At 43.2% G+C, this 19,700-nt stretch overlaps 6 protein-coding genes across 6 annotated transcripts; 4 read left to right on the forward strand and 2 right to left on the reverse strand.

Moving 5' to 3' along the window:
* Positions 1-1,695: 1,695 nt before the first annotated feature.
* On the forward strand, positions 1,696-3,670 carry BGW36DRAFT_177599 (uncharacterized protein). Its single transcript, XM_046209695.1, has 3 exons — positions 1,696-2,388; positions 2,450-2,730; positions 2,784-3,670. Exons 1-3 carry the CDS (start codon positions 1,850-1,852, stop codon positions 3,575-3,577), a joined length of 1,614 nt encoding a protein of 537 aa, XP_046072690.1. The 5' UTR covers positions 1,696-1,849; the 3' UTR covers positions 3,578-3,670.
* A 92-nt stretch (positions 3,671-3,762) lies between these two features.
* Positions 3,763-5,928, reverse strand: BGW36DRAFT_450795 (MFS transporter; the record flags this gene model as incomplete). The annotated part of the gene is made up of 8 exons (XM_046221813.1): positions 5,615-5,928; positions 5,135-5,534; positions 5,047-5,076; positions 4,610-5,000; positions 4,476-4,546; positions 4,282-4,420; positions 3,951-4,228; positions 3,763-3,917 (listed from the first exon to the last, which is right to left on the reverse strand). The coding sequence occupies exons 1-8, from the start codon at positions 5,765-5,767 to the stop codon at positions 3,763-3,765; spliced, it is 1,617 nt and encodes a 538-aa protein (XP_046072691.1). The 5' UTR covers positions 5,768-5,928.
* Positions 5,929-6,940: 1,012 nt separating this feature from the next.
* Positions 6,941-8,030, reverse strand: BGW36DRAFT_407885 (uncharacterized protein; the record flags this gene model as incomplete). Its single annotated transcript, XM_046219064.1, has 2 exons — positions 6,941-7,689; positions 7,748-8,030. 2 exons carry the CDS (start codon positions 8,028-8,030, stop codon positions 6,941-6,943), a joined length of 1,032 nt encoding a protein of 343 aa, XP_046072692.1.
* Positions 8,031-11,216: 3,186 nt separating this feature from the next.
* BGW36DRAFT_272295 (uncharacterized protein) lies at positions 11,217-12,170 on the forward strand (the record flags this gene model as incomplete). Its single annotated transcript, XM_046210155.1, has 4 exons — positions 11,217-11,265; positions 11,474-11,628; positions 11,680-11,818; positions 11,869-12,170. Coding segments are annotated over 4 exons (645 nt in total), but the record flags the coding sequence as incomplete, so codon positions are not given.
* Positions 12,171-15,053: 2,883 nt separating this feature from the next.
* On the forward strand, positions 15,054-15,814 carry BGW36DRAFT_359761 (uncharacterized protein; the record flags this gene model as incomplete). Its single annotated transcript, XM_046214110.1, has 2 exons — positions 15,054-15,392; positions 15,452-15,814. The coding sequence occupies 2 exons, from the start codon at positions 15,054-15,056 to the stop codon at positions 15,812-15,814; spliced, it is 702 nt and encodes a 233-aa protein (XP_046072694.1).
* A 1,631-nt stretch (positions 15,815-17,445) lies between these two features.
* On the forward strand, positions 17,446-18,727 carry BGW36DRAFT_342194 (uncharacterized protein; the record flags this gene model as incomplete). The annotated part of the gene is given in 4 exon segments (XM_046213118.1): positions 17,446-17,643; positions 17,657-17,675; positions 17,705-18,424; positions 18,474-18,727. 4 exon segments carry the CDS (start codon positions 17,446-17,448, stop codon positions 18,605-18,607), a joined length of 1,071 nt encoding a protein of 356 aa, XP_046072695.1. The 3' UTR covers positions 18,608-18,727.
* Between the last annotated feature and the right edge of the window lie 973 nt (positions 18,728-19,700).

A 19,700-nucleotide genomic window follows, 5' to 3' on the forward strand; every position in this document is an offset into this window, starting at 1 on the left:
TTATATAGAAATTAATTAGTTAGTTTTTCTTTGAATTAGCTAATTTCGCTTTATATATTTTTTATATAATTGTTATCTTTATATCTTTAAAACATATTTTTTTAGTTTAAAATTGACAGTTAATACTATTCAGAAATTATATAAGTATAGATAATATTAATATAGTTATATTTATCTATTTGAATATATAATCACTAAAAAAAATATTAAAAGATAAAAAAAAAGCTATATAATTTGTTAAAAAAGATAAGCTTTTTACTATTTAAGATGAAATATCTCAAATTTTGAATAATTTAAGTGAATTTATTAATTTATTAAAGGAAGCCTTATTAATCCTAATTATATAGTTTATTAATATAGTATTACAACGCTATATCTAAAAATTAAATTATTTAAAAATATAATAAAAATAAATTAGTATCTATTTCTTTATTAGATTTAATATATTTTTAGTATTTATATATGGAATAGATGAGTTTAAAATTATTTTATAAAGAATTTAAAAATTTTTATATTTTCTTAAAAATACTTTTTACCTTTAGTAATTTATTAATAAAATGGAGTCTGTGTTAGACTCCTAAAAATTTGTCAAACCTGACAAAAAATCTTGTCATGTCAGAAGTGGGTCCTGACAATACCACTCCCTACTTTTGTCTAGGGACTGGTCAAAAGCCTGACCAGCTTTGTCATTGTCAAACGTGACATGACAAGGCTTGTCATTGTCAAATCTGACAATTTTTGTGAAATTTATAGTGGGGTAAAGTGGGTATAAATAAAGCAATATTATTGACTAATTTTTAAAATAAACCAATAGAAATTTATAATATTTCTTGGCAATAACTTAGTTAATAAAGATCATCATTTATTAGCTAGATTTAATAATAATTAAGTCATATGAAATATTTGAGAATATGTTATTACTGAAAACAGTATAGCTCCCTCTGTAATTTGTTAATAAAAATGGATTGACGTCAAGCCCTTGAAAATTTTGTCAAGCCTGACAAAAATTTGTGTCATGTCAGAGACCCACCCTGACATGACCATTCCCTACTTTTGTCGGACTTTTTACGCGTTAGAACAAATTGAGTCTAGTGCCAAAATTCGATTGGATTGAGATACAAGCCCGAGTTGCAAAGAACTCATCTATCTAGACGTATTTATATGCGAATTTACACTAATATTTGTCATCAGGGGTAAGGTATTGAAAATTGAGTAATGTCGATTTTTGGCATGGCGTTTTGGCGTTATTGATCGTAATTTTGGGTGTTTTTAATCCTTTCCCAATGTGCTTAGTGCCAAATATTCCGACAGACTTTCTGCTGTACCTCGTATTTTCGAACCTACTCACGGTGACGGCACCGGGCAGCAGTACAACATTCAATGACCTCATAAGCCCACAATGGCTTTCTCTAAATTTAAGCTGAGCAAAAGTGGCCAACGCACCACCACGGTTCCTATAGCTGCTGCTATCCCTCGGCCACCATCTATGCAAAACAATGAATATGTACAGCATGAATTCCCCGAGTTCGAGAGGGCCCATGATCTATTAGGTCCCACCAGAGACCAAAGATTTCGCTGCAGCAACAGGTGTATCCCAATCCCTTTAGCAATATTATAAGATCTAATATTAGACTGGGATAGTAGCCGAGACCCTGGAATACGGAATGCAGCGACCAGCGAAGTAGCATCGAAGACGCATGAAAGCAAACTCGGCCTCAAAACGAAATCGCCTGAAGCCATCCTGACGTGCTCTGATGATCCTGGCAAATGTGAGTCTATAGTACAATGGATTCTGCCGCAACGCTGTCTTTTCTGCAACTCTTTTCCTTTTTCATCCCCTCGTTAATCAATGAAGACAGTTCATTCCCGGCCAAGCCCTTCTTGGGGACGCAGGCTGGACTATATGGTCGACATTTACTTCTGTCCAAGGATAGCCGAACAAATCTTCCACCGGTACACTGACAAATATGTTACGGCATGTCCTGTTGTTGTATTCCCACCCGGCATAGCAGCAAGACATGTGCGAAAGACCAAGCCGCTGCTATTCATGTCGATACTGAGTGTCGCATCCGCTGGGTTCTGTACTCTTGATCAACAGAGACAATTTGCATTCGAAGCAAGAAACTTCCTGACAGATATTGCCATCTTCAAAGGAGAGAAGTCACTTGAGCTTATTCAGTCACTGCTTGTTGTATCGTTCTGGTACAGGGCACCAGAGAATTACGCACGGACGAATCAGAATCAACTTGCCTCTCTGGCTTTGTCTATAGGCATAGATCTTGGGCTGGACCGAATTGAAGAATCAAAGTCTGCTGATAGGATTGATGACATGTGGAACAGAGCAGAGGCACAGCGAGCCTGGCTGGGCTGTTTTCTCTTATGTGCAAGGTACGTCGAACGCCTTCACTGATTCACCTTATTACGGACTCCATGACTGACAGTCACATAGTCTTTCCTTGATAATGCGACGTCCAAATCCCATAATGTGGACTCCACGATTCGAGGAGTACATTGACAATTTGAAGCAGTCCAGGTTATCTGCCACCGACGCCTTCCTTGGCGAACTTCTGACGACGGAGCATTTTTGTCACGTTGCGGATAAAGAAATGTTCTTGAGTGATCCCAGCAGATCGGTGACTTTATTGGAGCCCAATACGCTTAGCAATATCGAAGGTCTACAAAATCGGGTTGAAGGACTGCATCTTAGTCAACATAATCTACTCGAAAAATGTATGTGTCTCGAAGTCTAAGTTTTCACAGTCTTGGATGATTGATTGTATCAGCTCTCATCGAATTCGGGAGACTCGTCAGTTCACTATATGCGCACGAGCTAGCCTTGCATATCAATCACAACATTGATGAATTCAAGGCACCCTTTTCCGCAAATTCCCTCAAATCATCCAGGTTTGTCGAAGCACAGGCTCCAAGTAGGGTATATTTTTCGATGATTCAAACTATCATTATGGCTGCGCAAGGGTTGCTGGACACCTTTATCGGCTTATCTACATCCGACATGCTTGCCCTGCCACCACATATTTATGCGGGCCGCGTGATATACGCGGTAATCCTGCTGATGAAACTGCACAAGGCCCTTTCTGCGTGCTTAGGCACATTGGGTCAAATCATCTCCGTTGACCAATTACGTCTGGAGGCTTACGTTGAGCGGCTCTTGCTCATTTCGAAGAACCTCAACGCGGAAGATGGAGGCAGTTCCCTAAGTAGGGCGTTCCTAATAATGCCTCAACTAAATGAGTGGCTTCGTGGTCACATATCAAAGTCTACTTTCGGGCTAGATGAAGCTTCAGTAGAACAGGAGACTCGCAGTGAATACTGTGCTGGGCCGTCGGTACCAAGAGCTGCCAACGGAGCGGATATAGTACAGAGTCTACTAGCCGCTAGAGATGAGCAAATCCAGACGCGCCCCGGCCACTCCAAGCTCGTAAGCGATCTTGGATCTCAGCATGATCACCCTTCTTTACAAGACAGGGATCCCGTAAAGGAAGTTCAAACATTCAGCCGCGAGTTAGCTTCAGATTCGTGGTTCTGGGAATTCTTTAATGTAGACATGCTGCATTAGTCTGTCTTTCTGACATCTTTTTAAACTAAAAGTTTCGGCAAGCCACTGTTTACTAGAGAGGAGAGCTTCTTTATTATCATACTAAGTTTCTAATCAAGTCGACATTGTGACTGATAGGCGCTTTCGTACGTTGGCCTTGGGAGAGCTCGCTATCGCGTAAATGCACAAATTTTGGTTCTCCAAAATCACTCGCATCCAACATTCTGCTCGGTGCTGTCCCTCTGCTGGAGGCGTTTCACTGTTCGCCATTCAGCGCCAATTGCACCCAGAATCGACATACAGGCCAAAGCTAAGGCGAGTACAAAGGTCTGAACGATGGCTTCGTTGTATATCTCCAGGACTAAAGCGACTACTTCGTCAGCTTCTCCCAAACCAGCTTGTTCCACTGTTTCTTGCACCTCTGTTGCTCCGGCCTGAAGGAGAACAGAGGTATCTAGCTCAGAAACACGAGCCTGGATACCAGAGACAATGCGACTGCTGAAAATATTCTGTCCCACCGAGACGAAAATAGCACCCCCAAGAGAACGAGCGAACACCACCAATGATGTCCCGATGGAGGCGTCCTTCTCGGGAAGAACTGTCTGGACAGCAATATTTGGAAGCTCAAGCCCCATCCCAGCCCCCGCACCGAAAACAATTTGGAACCCCAGCCTAAAATACATTAGCAATAGGGCAGTATCAGGCGCCATTTGAAATTTACGTACCACATGACGAGGGAAGTGTGCACTCTAAACAAGAGAAGTAAACCCGCACCGATCGCCATTATCATCGACCCTGCTATCATGAATGGGGTGTAATATCCCACAAAAGTAACGCTAAATCCACCTGAGATGGCAAATACCACTGATAATCTTGTTAGTTGCTCTGTGATTCAGTGGCGTGGACACGATGTACTTACCAACACTCAACACCGTTGGTAGGCTATGAATTCCCGACTGGTCTGCAGAGTCCCCTTTAATTGCCTGGAACCTGTTGTATTGCCGATGTTAAACAATTTGACACTTGCGGTAGCGATGGGATATCGGAGCTTACCATATTGGTAGATAGTAAATGAGCAGAACAAATGAAGCACTTCCTAGGAAGATATAAAAGGTTGAGCATGCAACTGTGCGTTGCCGTAAGATCCGGAGCGGTACCGTAGCATGGTCACCTCGTCGCCATTGCACTACGACCCAAGCGACAAGAAGTACACTGAAGACAGTCAGCAGAGCAATCATGCGGCTGTCACTCCACTGATACTGGGTGCCCCCCCATTGGAGTGCGATCAAAAGACAAATGATGCTTGCCACGAATAGAATTGTTCCAACGGGATCGAACTGGCTTAAGATAGCCCAGCCTTTTTGTTTCGGTTGCATTTGTGGACCTTGTGAGGGGAGGAAAACAATGATGAACGGGAGGGCTAGGGCACCGATAGGGAGATTGACTGGAAATTGTTAGCTCGAGTTCACCAGAAGCTAGAAGTATCGTACTGTAGAAGCACCAGCGCCAAGAGACATGACCTAGGATAATTAGACGTAACACATTGTGACACGATAGTTCTAGGCAAGAAGACCTCACTTGTAAACGCGCCTCCTAATAAAGGGCTAACTACACTCGCTATGCCCCACACAGCTCCTATAACTCCTGCAAAGGCTGGTCGCTTCGAAAGGGGTACTGATTTCGCGATGATTATCAGTGCTCCAGAAAAGATGCCTGCGCCTCCAATACCAGCAACAGCTCGACCAACGATAAGGACAACGGAATTGGGGCTGGCGCCGCAAATAGCCGAACCGATTTCGAAGATTAAGACGGCACCAATGAAAGTCCACTTGATGGATAATAGAGAGTAAAGCTTGCCGAAGAAGAGTTGGAAGCTACAAGTCGTGAGCAGAAAAGCACTACCCCACCATCCAATATCTTCCACGCTATGGAATTGAGAGGTGATGGTTGGGATGGCGGTAGCTATAATTGTTTGATCCTGTTCGTATTTTCGCTCATTAGCCAGTTTTGATATCATCAAGTGGTCCAAGGAGGCGCAGGGACTGTTGATATACAAACCAAGGCGACCAAGAAGACCGTCAAGCAGAGAGCCACAAAGATGAAAATCAATTTTAGGCCTGAGGGATAATTGGATGTTTCAGACTCCGAAGTTTCTCTTGTATTTCCATCAAAATCGTTGCCAGTATCCCGATTCTTGCAGTTCAATGACATTTCCGTGTCTTGTCTTTCTGATGTATTCTATTTCTTCGGTCTCATTCGGGAGGTGAGGTGAATTATTTAGTTGTGGTGTGGTAGAGAGACTGTCGAGTAGCGATCAGCGGAACAAAAATCGATGAATTGGAATGGGAGACTTGTGAGATACAGACGATTTTGTAGGGTTAAAAAGAAGATATAGGTTTTAGTTCAAACTTGAAAGTTGGGCTTTAATGAGCTATTATTATTGACGAGTTTGGCTGGACGGAGTAACAGACCTATGATTGGTTGATAATTATCCTTTTCGGGACTAGGGTGGGCCCTGATAGGCACTGATTGGCTCTTTACTTGCCTAATCTGGCGATAGCCCTTAGGTACGAAACCCACGCAGTTCGCTCTAGCGAGAAAGCTGGAATATTTTTAATCTGGACAGATTATTCCAAATTTTGTGGTAGAACGCAAAACTTAGCTAGCGCTATCTCGAAATTCCATAACAGGGAAAGCTTGAGTGGTGGGTTTACAGCACCTAGAGTTGGTAATATTATAAATCTGGGTCAAATCTACTGCCATTCTTAGAGACAAATAAAAACTTCTCCAAGCATATGTAATGTGTAATGCCCATTGTTAATATGTGATATCTGTAATATAAATAGATTCGAAAAGATCTGATGTATAGATGGCATTTATAGCTAATAAAGATCTAAATCTTGAATAAGATTAATTATCTATGAAATAGTTATTTCTATCTATGTATATATCTCAAGATTGCTCTTTTCCGCCTATTATCTAGCCAGTCTGCAGTTTTTATAATAAGATTTTAGCTGCATGGAGTCTGATAGAGCTTATTCTATATGAATTAGATCTATCTAGCTTTCTAATAATACTTTTAATTTTCATAAGAATCGATAAACTATAATCAATAAATGTCATAGCAGACGCTATTATATAAGTATCTAATAAGAATATATATATAGAGTATACATATGTGAATAATAGAATACTAAGTGGGGCTGCTTAGAGAGCAGCAGTAAGCAAATATAACCCTAACCCTAACATTCACGTATTATTATACATAATCCGAACGTCAGACCAAATAATGTCTTTCCCCCCCCCCCCTTCCCTTTATTTGACCGTCTTTCCAGAATGAGATGCAGCGAACTAAAACAATAAAAAGATACAATGGAAAGTATGTCAGGCTGCAGGGCCTAGAAATTGATGTATAGCCTGCACAATTTCTTTGGACGACTTCTTTCCCGTTGCAGGTCCATTAACGTACAGTCTGAATCCTTGGCTTGTAAGGTTGTCCAGAAAGACCATAGCAGACGGGCTGCGTAAAATCCCATCGTGGTGACGTGATTGCCCTGGCAAACAGGCAACTGAGTACTGTTCTGGTAGACCCAAACCCGCCTCCAGGCGTGCTAGCATGCGAATGCCGTTATTGAAAATTAATCGCAACTGTAACTTACGACTGGGCTCGCCATCAGTAAGAAGGGTGGGAAAGGTAAAATTTGGAAAGGTCGGCGATGGTTGAGGTGAGCATGCTATTAGCTCTTTTAAAAGGTATGAGAAGATTAAATGATAGCTCCCCATCAAGCAAGCATAGCAATTGATGATAGCCAGTACTAATGATATATGGATGTCGAACCACGCTTGCGAAACAAATACTGTTTCAGGTCTGGATGTGGCGCCATTTGTTGTAAAAGTAATCTCTCTCAGAATAGAGAACGTCACGACCTCGAGAAATTGTTGTGAGTAATCCAAGAGGCTTTGAAGGGCCGTCTCTAGGTTGTTCACCGCGATGGTAGGAAACATTTTGTCCAGCATAATCAGCTTCTGGGAGACTATCTGCTGGCAGTTCAATAGATGAACATTCATATCCAGCAGTCTTCTCAATTCCTCTCCGTCCCAATGCTGTTCTTGATCATCTAAACAAGGAGGCCCTATAACAAATGTGAGCCTTGTATTGTATAGTTTGGAACAATGAGTGAGAAAGTTTACTATCTTCATATTGAAGCGGCATCTGGGATTCACGCTCACTTCCTATTGAGGGAGCCGTGACCAACTGGGAGGAAACGGGCACCGTATAACCAATAGAGCTCCCATTCATTGAAGAACAGTCTTCGGGTTGTAAGTTGTCCAGAGCCATTTGCAATGAAACTGGTATAGTCAGTCCGCCAGTCTTCATTTTGTTCTGGTACACGATTGCAACTTCCTCAGGAGATTGCTCGGGCAGTTCCAAGCCAAGTGCTGTTATTTGCGGCTGTCTAGGGTCTATGATCATTTTGCTAACTTTGGGGGAAGCCACAATTTTTTCTTTGGGCCTCTTACTGACGGTGCGACCTTCCGAGAGAATCGTACACACTGTGCGTGCTTTGCGGCAACGCTTGCATGGCATGAAAAACGGGCTCCGAATATCTCTCTCACAACGGAGCTTTTGCCTCCGGCAACGATCGCAAGCAAAGCGACGCGGTTGTTGGTTCATTTGGGGATTGTGAACTCCTTCGAGGGTGTTAATGTTCTTAAGAAAATACAGACTCTTTATGCGAATTTTTACCGTCGGTTGAGTCAGAGGTCGTCCTGAGTTTCAATAAGAGCGCCAAAGATGATGTCCAAAAGAAACGAATGTCGGGCGTGGCGTCATATATGTGTCTGGATGGTGGTGGGCAGCAGTTATGGTGGCTTTCTAGTCTCCACCCCGACTACGTCCCAATATTTGCGTTTTATCTTCATGCGATCCCCGGGGTGAGTGTTTGATCAGGGCTGGTTATCTCATCAGTGGCATGCTACATCGTGATGTAAGACATCATTGGTATTCTGACAAGGGAGGTCATGTCTTCATCTCTATCGACCTATTATCGAGAGGGCCTAGTTCGATGTGTAACTGTTAACCATTAGCCCTGGGATCTATTGCTTTCTATTTCCCGAATAGGTGACTACTCTCTCGGTTATCTATAGCCCAATCGAAAGGCTGCAAATTTCATGGATCCCTGTTCAAGATGGTTTGGGAGCGAAATGAACCGATCAATCCGTAGATAGGACCGGGATCCTCAGCCAATGCAGCTTGGAAAAGCTGCGTTATGCCCTATACATCAATCGAAGCTTAGCGGTGGGCGGCACAATTAGCGTATTCAGTAGATCCGAGTGTCCTTTTTTTCTTTTTTCTAGCATTTTCAATTCTCAATTTTCCATCTCTCCCGCTAATTGGGTTCTATCGCAATGTTGACAGCGGGAGCTGTCGCTCGAGCAGCACGCCACCCGGAGTAACCCAAGCTATTGGGACGCAGATATCAAAGCACTACTATTGGTTCATCTTTTAGGCCACACAAGTAATTAATTAACCGAGGTGGCGATGATGACGAGTTACTGTCCTCGCGTTTGTTATTTCGAAATAGGGGTTGAAGAGATGCGAAATCAAAAGCCAGACATAATCAATCAATGTAGATATCTTCAATCGTATCAGCTTAACTTAAACAAATATAGTCAATCTGCAACCTTCTCAGGCTAAAAATAAAATCACCGCGGGAAATTAAGTCGACCATAGATCGTCAGATGTTTGTTCCTGCCATAACTGTCCTGTCCTTTCTTGAGCGAGTAAGTGATGGCTCACAGCGATACACTCTAACCCGGTCCGGTGATAATCAAAATTGTTGTAAAGCTCTTCGAATCATCACTGGCTCGATCATGAGATGACGACAATTCCCTTCTCCCCATAAATTGGACGGGTTAGCCCACCATGTCACCTGGTGCAGGATACCTGATATGATCGTAAAAAATATGGACAGAACCAGGTACACACAAAAAGGTTTAGTTCAGCCTTCTGTAAATATTGTCCCAGCCTCGGGCCTCGCGAGTTTCCTAATTGAGTGCCCCGGACGAGAGTTGGGTTTGTGCGCGAGCATGGTGCACAACAACCTCGACTCCGATACACCGAGCATAACAACTCCGTTGTCCAGCTGCGGATATTGTGGTTATAGAAAATCGACTAATATTTTTCATTTCACGTCTCGCTGCGTGCTAAACAATGGAGGTGAAGGCGCAGCCAGCCTGATTCGTACGCACGGTGACCCTTGTCCACGATGTGACTGCTTTCTCCATCCCCTTTAGCTTTCATGCATGTGATGGGCCCGTTCAAGGGTCCAGACTGGACAGCATATGTAAGAAGCGTGGCCCTTGTTTGATGCAGTCATAATGCTTGACGGTCCTGATGGTGAAGGGGGTTTTGGCGAGTCGTGTCGACAGCACAAATTCAAACCGATAAGTGTAACCCATTTTTCTTCACCGGCCGTTACTATCCGATCGAGTGCGAAAGATTTCTCACACTGAAACCACAAGTTCTCTTTCGCAATCGCATGCTGACGATCAGTGCCCGGAAGCATGATCTGCCTGAACTCGGATCTAGTCGTACTAAAGTATCCCTGGTATAATGCGGGCGTGTTCCGGTAGCCGGAGGGGGCCAGTCATCTTAGCTCTTTCTCATGTTTAGATAAATAGAAGTAAAAGTAGATAATGGCGTTGTTTGACTTGGTTGAATAATTACCAGCTACGGAAACCAGTTTACGCAAAATATACTGAGGTCCCATCCATGTATGGAGTCCAGTTGCGGCGCATATCCACTCTGATCATTCCGCGAGGCTAGTAGACCGACTAATCAGGTCGGGTATCGAAGGTAAAAGCTGATTCTGCTCTGCCATTTCTGGCTAGAAGACTACAGCTGACTAGATTGCTATTGTTCAACCATCTACCCTGATGGCTAAGCACACCTCCCACTGACTGTTCCCCGTGCATGAAGTACTTGCGATACACAAAGGGTGTGTCGAAAAAATGAATTTTCAATGAATAGCCCTGCTGGAGCAAATTGACTTTACAGGGATAGCTCTGTTTGAATTGGTCTCGAAAATAAGTTTTGGGTTCTACAGAATCCGATCATTCACCGAGGAACCATGCCCTTTAGACAACCCATCGAAATCGCCAGGAAGACTTAGGTATGGCTAATGAAGAAGGCAATGGATTGGAAATTTTGAAATTAATTGGTTTTCAATGCGTCAAAGTTTGGAGTGGTACGCAGCACCAAATTTCACATGTTTCATCAGAAAAGTAAAGGTTAAGGATTGACCAAGGATCGTCGCCCATCATGGGCCCGAGTTCTATCACGTACGGAGTACTCGGATACGATTAAGTTTGTGATTTTCGTACAGGTGATCACACATCACACCGGCAGAAGTCACTCCAGACTATCTCCTTTTTTTGGTAGGACTAATAGAGCCCATTTTCTGGATGATGGGTCTCCGGTATTGCAAGGTCAATCTTTTCGGAGAAAGTGGTTTGTTCATTTTCATCGAAATTCTTGGTTCTATCGGCATTGTCAAAGAGTGTGTATTTATATCTCGTAACAGGCTTCCTAGTTAACAGCAAAAAACTTTGCCCAAGGCATCGAAAGTACGGTGCCAAAGTTCCAATGGCTCAGAAATGTCCCACACCCCTTCTTGACGAGTCTCTTTATCCCAATAATAATCGCGGTTAGTGTCTCACAGCCAAGCTTCAAAGTAAGCTAGAATTGTTAAGTCACTACAGCTTCACTGGCACGTTTCTGCCAGACTATAGGAAATTCTTCCTGTTGTTTGCCTTGCCCAATTAGTGATTGGCGCTACCCCCGCATGACAGGTGGGAAGATCCAGTTGGTAGAGTGCGAAGGAAGCCAAAACTAATATCCATTTCTTCATTCAGATCTAGTTGACAGCAAGCATCTACTTGCCTGGTGTGCGCTTGGAGTTATGCCATTTATGATCCTGCTGCTTATCACCTTTATGGTGCTTCCGAAGGAAACGACTGACCGTCACTACCTCACCACTATTCCAATACTTGCCATTATCATCATCAATGTAAGCGACCTCCAAGGCACAAGAAATCCCTTCTAATTGACTCCTTGCTAGTTGGCATGGCTTATGACGTTTTCTTCATCACAAAAATACTGTCAAGACCCGATCACCCCAGGCGACATAAGTTCCGACTCTTTCTGTGGGCCTAGTATGAGCTTGCTTCTCTTGGGATGTTTCATCTTACTCATCAGCTGTAAGTTCATCCTCTGTATTCTACCAAATAGGCTAATCTATGGTGCCTAGGCTTCTTTCGATCAGTCGCCCTCCATATCTTCGTCTGCTGGGAGGTTAAACCTGGGAGGCTATTCCGAATTATCTCCTTGACGGTAATATTTGTCGGCTCAGTCGCATTCGTTGCAATTGCTCTTACTATGACGGGCTTAGCTTATGAATATGGCAAGATTTGCTACTTGCTACCTAACCATGATCGAGAGACTCTTTGGGTACCTGTATTAGCAATCAGTGTCTCTGCACTGTTCTTACAACTCATTACGATGACGTACTGCAGCTATATTGTGGTCAAGTCTTTACTACAGGACAGAAACCTCTGTAGAACAGATATTCAAGGCTCCTTAACATTATTGCAACGACAGTATATGGTCGAAATGAAACAAGCTTCCATGCGAGTTAAAAATATTGTCCAGATGCAGTGGCATCCTACCGTGATCGTCGTCATCATCTTGATTTATTCCATCTATTTGGCATCCGTCTTGATGCGCCAGAAACCATTCGTCGAGTACGACCCAGTTGCTATTCAAGCGTGGTTCTCGTGCTTAAGCTCATCGAATGGAGACAAGCAATTCTGCATGCCTTTAGCTGACGGCATAGGCCCGGATCAATCGCAATTTCTGGTGGCGATGACAATGTTAGCAGTAAGCTATTCTCCGATCACAGAGGTTTGAAGCCCGTTCAACTAATGCCATTTGTCAACCTCTATCAGCTCAGCGGAGTGCCTGGCACGATTATTTCGTCTCGTCTTCGAATGTACCGCGGCTGGACTAATTACATCAAACAATCTCGTCAGTTTAATGAGAGCGAGGTGGTGGCCTTAGACAATTTTGACTTTAGAGTCGATGAGGGTGATGTGAAGCTTGTTTAGATGAAGCGAACCAGAGGCAACTCAAATACAAAGGGGTGATAGTTAAAATTTCCCGAATAGGAAGGCGATGATTTCGGACGGCGTTTCAGAATCAACCAAGTCCATGTGGTGGAAATTCACAATCTTACAATCGTGGTGAATTCAAAATAATACTACACCGCTCCTTTATTACTCTATGGATGGATTTCGACAATAAGCATCAGCACAATGCAGATTGTTATTCTTAAGTTTATTTGTGTAGTCTAATTATGCGAATAGTTTCGTATTGGTATGTCTCATCTGGAAATCAGGCTTCAATAAATTAGGGAGGCTTGACACATGAGCTTTCTCTGAATGAATGTTGTTAAAAAACCACTTATGAATCGTCACTCCAGGATAGGGCTTGACATCGACCGCACTCTATTTCGCCATAAACAGCCATCCTTCTCTCAGTAATTTGTCATCTGATAAATATAGGCCTCTGGAGTAGGCCTCGGTGTTGTATCGAATAGTCGCTGATATACCATACATTCTGACTAAAGGGTCAAGCATGGAAAGCCCGATTGATGGTAAATTCATGATCATGATGTCATGAAATAGATAAATTCTATTTTCCCTCAAAAAGTACGGCAATTCCCGTTTCAGTAGCGCGTCAAAGTGCCCATTTCATAAGTCCGGGGAGCAGATTATGCTTTGCACATCTGGTGAACATCATTAGACTGGATCGAAGCATAGGGAGACTTGTCATTTTAAGGCGCCGTCAAACAAGTTTGTGGCAGACGGGTAAGTTGAACTATTTTGAGAAGCGACTTTCAAAAGACCATAAGGTTGTAATCCCACACTTGGTATCACGAGTCCCAGAACCGGTTTCTAGCAATGAGAAAAATCCCTCATTCCCAAAATTCAAGATTGAGGAACTGACTATTACCCCCAGCTCCCACCCCGAAGCCGCATAAGCCGAGTATCCATTTGAAGCCAAAAGCCCCTGCTGAGGCCGAGCTCGTTGCATTAAGTTTTGTGGCGTTACGCCAACTAGAATAATGTCTAGGTACTCCGTGCTATGTACTGTCCGAAGTCTCCACTTCAGATTCGCTGATCAGTGCCGTGTGTAGTAATAGTTTCGGGAATCAGGGCAAGAACCGATATCCAAGATGCTATTCCCCGGCCGACATCAGCCACGACGTCGGCTCCTGTATGTCTCGGGCGACACGTGTACGGAGTATAGGTGTCTCTATATTGGCGCGATCGACTTGGCAGGACTTAGCTTCCTCAAGCGACAGTCACAAAGGCGTGCAGCCTGAGTACTGGTCCCCAGCACCGCGATTAGTTTCACTATCGGTACTAGCCCTGATTGGTTCTATTGATCTAGGAACCTAGAACTAGAGAAGTATTACTAGCCTGATCGTTTTTCTCACCCAGTCTTGCCAAAGTTAGCTCTTCACTACAGGACTATCCGCGAGGGAGGTGTCTGCGTATTTTATGTGAGTGCAAGTTCCAAGAATCGTTCAAGGATATAGATATTCTGACTATAAGATAGCTTCTAGATGATCTATTCAACTCTGGCGTGATTATCAGCACCCTAGAGGCAGCTCTCGCTGCGTACTTTGATTTCGCATCTCTAGTTGCCTTTTGTAAAATTATATTGTTTCGCATAAGGGCGGGATGGACGAGATTCAACAGGGAGCCTCGGAGTGGAAAATAACGTTGCATCAAAATGATCTTCTGGATGTGCGAGGGTTATTAAATCCCACCTCGCCGACGAGGCGCTTTATCTAACACTAAAAAAAGGCCATTTAATTTTCTCTTAATCTCAACAAAATTATGAAAGAAAATAATTAGCTACATATTAATATTCAGAAGGATATATAGAAATAGAATAAATCACATTGTATTTATGTTAATTTTAATCAGTATACTAGATTTTGAACCGTGGCTTATATATAATTTTGTGTTGAGACAATAAAAATGGCCATACTTTACGCCCTACACTCCGACTCTTGTCTGGTAACAATGGCGTGGTTTTGCTGACAGGCCATTACGCCGGTAATTGGCCGAAGATAGGTGCCAACACTAGGAGCTGTAAAATTGGTTGCGGGGATCCCTTCGCGAGACGGGAAATGAAAAACGTGGATCCCTTCGTTTTAAAAGTTGGGTCGTTCACTGATAACGGTGTGGAACGAAGCAAAGCACCGTACTCAGCCACCGGGATTAGGCTAGAATTGATTAGATTTCGCTCGATGAGCTTATAAATAAAATTATGGGCCTTACTTTAAAGTCTCCATGGACAGCCAGAGGTTTGTTGAAAAGTCAATTCGCAGATATACCAGACTGACTGCTGAGGTTACTCGCGATGGCTAACACTCAGATGCCCAAGCTTCGATCAGCTTGTGACGCATGCCGTAAGGCCAAGGTGCGCTGCAAAGGAGGAACACCATGCATGTACTGCGAAAGGCACCACAATAGCTGCCATTATAGCTTTGCGACACGCATTGGAAAACCCAAGGGGAGTCGTAACTACAAGACGCTGAGGCGATTGAGAGAGCCAGCACTCAATGCGGCAGCCGCGACCAGCCAGCAGCCTCTCGCTTGCCACCTGAATTATCCGACATCTAGTTCGCTCAGCATGTTGCCAGCGTCGACCGTCGTTGAGTGGAACGCCGTTGAGTACCCCATGACATCGTCCTGCCAGGTACGTACCCGCATGAAAGATACAATCTGCCCCAGCTCATATCTAATCCTTTGGTCTAGCATGGAAATAGCACCTACACCTGGGTGGCTCCTAGGCCGATCCCAACGCCTCCAGAGAGCATCGATTTGGGTTACAAGGGGCTACTGCTCCATCCCAAACCTTTGATATCGCAGATTTCCCATACCGAAACCACAAGTTCCCCTCCGCAAGCGCATGCTGACGACCTCTACTCAACCAGCAGCGGCTTCCCGACCTATCATGCGTCCTTTCAGTCGATTCCTTGTTACTCCTTCACAAGTGAGCAGAATGCTGGGTGTCTCCCCGTTTACCCCCGGCAGCTAGAGTACGGTGCATTTTACGCAGCTATGCCATATGATGTTCAGAGCCAACAACATCCTGCCAGACTTACGGGAAGCTATTGAAAAAGCCAAGGAACGTTTCGACATACCCTTTCTTGGAAACGACCGGAACGACCTTGAATATCTTAGGCATGTAGTAGATAGATTACAAAGGGGTATTGATACGTTGGACAGTACACTCAGTAGGTATTCAAGTTAAAAAGTTCCGTGTATATTTTATTGCGGCTGGTGTAGATGCGTATTTTCACGGATATAGGTTATCTATACGAATGTCAAATTGTACTTTTCATCGACACTAGGACTAGTATTTTCCATAGTTCAAAGAGAGTTTCACCAAGGAACCCCTAACGTAGGCATTATTATCTCCATCCCTAGCTTATCGAGCTTGGATTCATTTCCAACAAAAGTAGTACCAGTGACCGGCGCTCATCACTAGTCTATCGCGGTATTTCATTCATTGGATATGGTGCTCAACTCCAATCTATGGGAAGAGTCGGGTTGTGAAAATATTCCTCCATCCCCATCAGAATAGTGGGAGCGTCCTCGATATGAATTTCGGTCCTTAAAGTACAGGAATTTCACATTGCACTGGTAATCGGCCAAGATCTGCAAGGCAGTTGTTTTCCATTCCGTCTACGTTGACTGCCATATGCGTTATCCTGAGACCTCGCGACAAGTTATGATGGTGTGTGTCAATGGTGTGAATGTTTGAAGGATGGAACTGTTATTTTTAACGGCCGTTGTTCATTGTGGCAGCTGTCCTGAGAGTTGTATTGATAAGTGCCATAATAAACCAAGGAGGTTTAGCACCGACGAGAGGCCAAACGTATGAATTTCACTGGAGTTTTCACAGTGGTAAACGGAAGTTAGGGTGATGATATGAACTTGGGTTCAAGACACTGTTCAGTGTAAGTTTAGCTACCAACGACTGGACTGGCTTTATTCTTGCGCACTGGTAACCCAGCCTAGGGTCTTCGCAGGACTGGCATTTATCTCCCCCTATAGAAAATTTCAAGAATTGACCCCACGCCAGGGTTAGAAGATCTACGGTTTTCTGCGCTTTTCTTTAGTATAGTACGGTACGCAACCGACACTAACCATTATTCTCAACTCAGTTTCAGCTATTTCGTTCATTGGCGCGACCATCCGAGTCAAAATCGTTGGGTATAGTGGTTAAAGCACCAACCGTATTTTGCTTTTCGGTGGATATGAGTGAGTTATTTTATTCTCTACGGTGGAATAGCCTTGAAATTAACGATACGAAATTCTCCGTGGTCGGCGCTACAGTCATATTAGGAAGGTGAAATGCTCTATTTCGCAGTCCAATTTTTATATCGGCGAATGGCTTGAGTTATATCTTCGACCGGAGCGTAATTATTTCCCTCCCCACTCCGCACTTCGCACTTGACACTTTACCCAAATCAACGGGGCTCACATCGCTCAATTATGTGACGACCTCACTGGTGAGCAAATGACCGCTAATTACCTTCACACGTGCTCACATTATTGAGACTATGCCCCCACTCTCATTGAACTGTTCTGCTAGTCCTGGGATATAAAAGCCTACAGATTTGCTGATTGAGTATCATATCCGAACAATTTGTTGACCACAGTCGTCATTTTGGATACCACCCCATCCCAACTGAATTATTACACCGTTTACCCCCAATTATCGTGTGCAACACCACATCAAAATGATTTTGTCCACAATCCTCATGGCCTCATATTGCGCCGCTGTTGTGATGTCTTTCTCGTCCTGCCCTTTATCAGTTGACATATCTAGTACTACTGGCCATTCTATTCAGATTGCCATTTCCAATATTGGAGAGAACAATGTCACGTTTTTCCGGGGAAATACTGTATTGCATGGGCGCGCAACGAAGAACCTGCGGGTCTAGGATGAAGGTGATTGCCATGATCATCGGTTAACATTGGTAAACTAACTCTGCGCAGCGGGAACAGATTTACCGTTCAATGGCATGTACATCAACTACAGACGAGCTGACCTGCCGTCATCAATGTTCCATACTCTCCAGCCCGGTGAGACTGTCACTACCATGGTGAATGCTGCAGTCTCTTACAAACTTGAGGGTATTGCTACGGTCAACGTCACCGCTATCCAAAATTTTCAATATGTGGTTGGTCAGCTGGTGCCTACATCCCTCCATAACATGTCCCTTTGTACGGAGGTGACCTCCAATACGGTAACCATGATTCCGGATCAAAGCACGGTTGTGTCCCAACACATCTCGAGACGTGATACAAGCATTTCTCGGATCCAGAAACGTGGTGTGACCTACGTCAATTGCTCTCCCTCTCAAGAACAGTCGCTGGAAAATACTGTGTCGGATGCCATCTCACTGGCCACTGCAGCGTTGAAAGCGGCTGACACCGAGGCTGACTATTGGACCACGTGGTTCAAAGATACTGGAGGGTTATCGACAACGAAAAATATCTACTATGACGTAGCTTACGTACTGTCAAACAACCTCAGAATATCATGTACTGACATTTACGGCGATTGTTCAAACAGCAATCATCTTCTGTATACCGTTGTGAGCGACAAAACCATCGTGCCGTGCCCCAACAATGGTTATTGGGGTTTTCCTGAATTTGCAGCCAATTGTGCTAATAGCGACTATGACCGTGCTGGCAGCATCCTGCACGAAATGAGTCAGCACCGAACTCCCTTCAGCCACAAGACGCCGCTAACCTTGTATAGCACATTTGAATGGGACCACTGACTACGCATATGGACGAGACAATTGCTTACAGTTGAATGCGGAGGAGGCAGTGAAAAACGCGGATACCTATGAACTTTACGCTGAAAGTGTGAGACTTCGTGGTTGTGACTAATCATAACGGACACTACGAATAGATCACAGCGGACGATTCTTGGGAACTGGAGTATATAAGGACATTTGCATGTACTACTATCCGATTACCATTACGATCATTCGTTACTTTTATTCGAGATATCTGATCAGTTACTTGGCCAACAGTAGCTTATAAGATCGTTATATGCTAGCTTATGTGGGAGGTTGTAGGGTATGGGACAGAGTAGGGAATTACAGCCGTCACCCCTGTTTGACGACTAATCCTAGTTCCTAGGTTTCGGAAAGCGAATAAAGACGCATGTTGAAAAGCACGAGGCGGTACTGGAATGACGGAACTTTTACTGTTCCGAAAGAGATATCAAACCAGAGCTCATAAGCGTCCATAATTCAATTCCTTCTATAGGTACTTAGTTTAATTAAAGTTATTAATTATATTAATTTTTATTTTAAAAGCTGTTTTCTTGACTGCTAATGATTATCTTTTTAGTGATAATAAAAATGCCTCATTCAAGTTAACACTAGCTGGCTTGGATGATCAGTGCACACTAAATTGAGAAGTGTCTTCCGGCGGCCAGCGTTTGCCAATCCCAGTTTCATATCATCAGGTACTGATATTAATGATCCGCTATTTCTGGTTGCTGCTGTAACACGGTCTGGCAGGACCGTGTCCGGGGGTGTCTGGATAGACTCGATGTGGGTGAGTTAAAGCTTCACCAATTGATATCGATGCTATAGAGCAATGCTACTAGAGAAAAAATTATCAGTTTAGATTATATAGTTAAGAAAGGCTTTAAGCTGAAAGCTATTCAAAGCTGAGTAGATTTATATTGAAAGTTATATCAAAAATTATATAAAAAATATTACTTAATTTCCTCTCTTTAAGTAAGAAATTAAGCCTATATATCTAAGTCCTTATTTTAGATTATTAATATCTAATCTAACTAGATAAAGATATATATAGTAAGATAAAGAATATTAATATTATATCTAGAATCTTATAATATTAATTATAATATATTATAATTGTTTTTAAGATATTTCTAAGTCTCTTAATTCTATCAGATTAGACTTAAACATATTTTCTAAATCTATTCTTATTATAGATTTCTTTT

Source organism: Talaromyces proteolyticus (genome assembly GCF_021365285.1).
Source record: "Talaromyces proteolyticus strain PMI_201 chromosome Unknown BGW36scaffold_6, whole genome shotgun sequence".
In the NCBI taxonomy this organism is placed as follows: domain Eukaryota; kingdom Fungi; phylum Ascomycota; class Eurotiomycetes; order Eurotiales; family Trichocomaceae; genus Talaromyces; species Talaromyces proteolyticus.

Bases quoted from the DNA above. Each gene is read 5' to 3' on its own strand.
- BGW36DRAFT_177599 (XM_046209695.1), top strand. From the start codon at position 1,850: ATGAAGACAGTTCATTCCCGGCCAAGCCCTTCTTGGGGACGCAGGCTG. The intron at 2,389-2,449 runs GTACGTCGAACG...ACAGTCACATAG, and splicing joins TGTTTTCTCTTATGTGCAAG to TCTTTCCTTGATAATGCGAC. The intron at 2,731-2,783 runs GTATGTGTCTCG...TGATTGTATCAG, and splicing joins ACATAATCTACTCGAAAAAT to CTCTCATCGAATTCGGGAGA.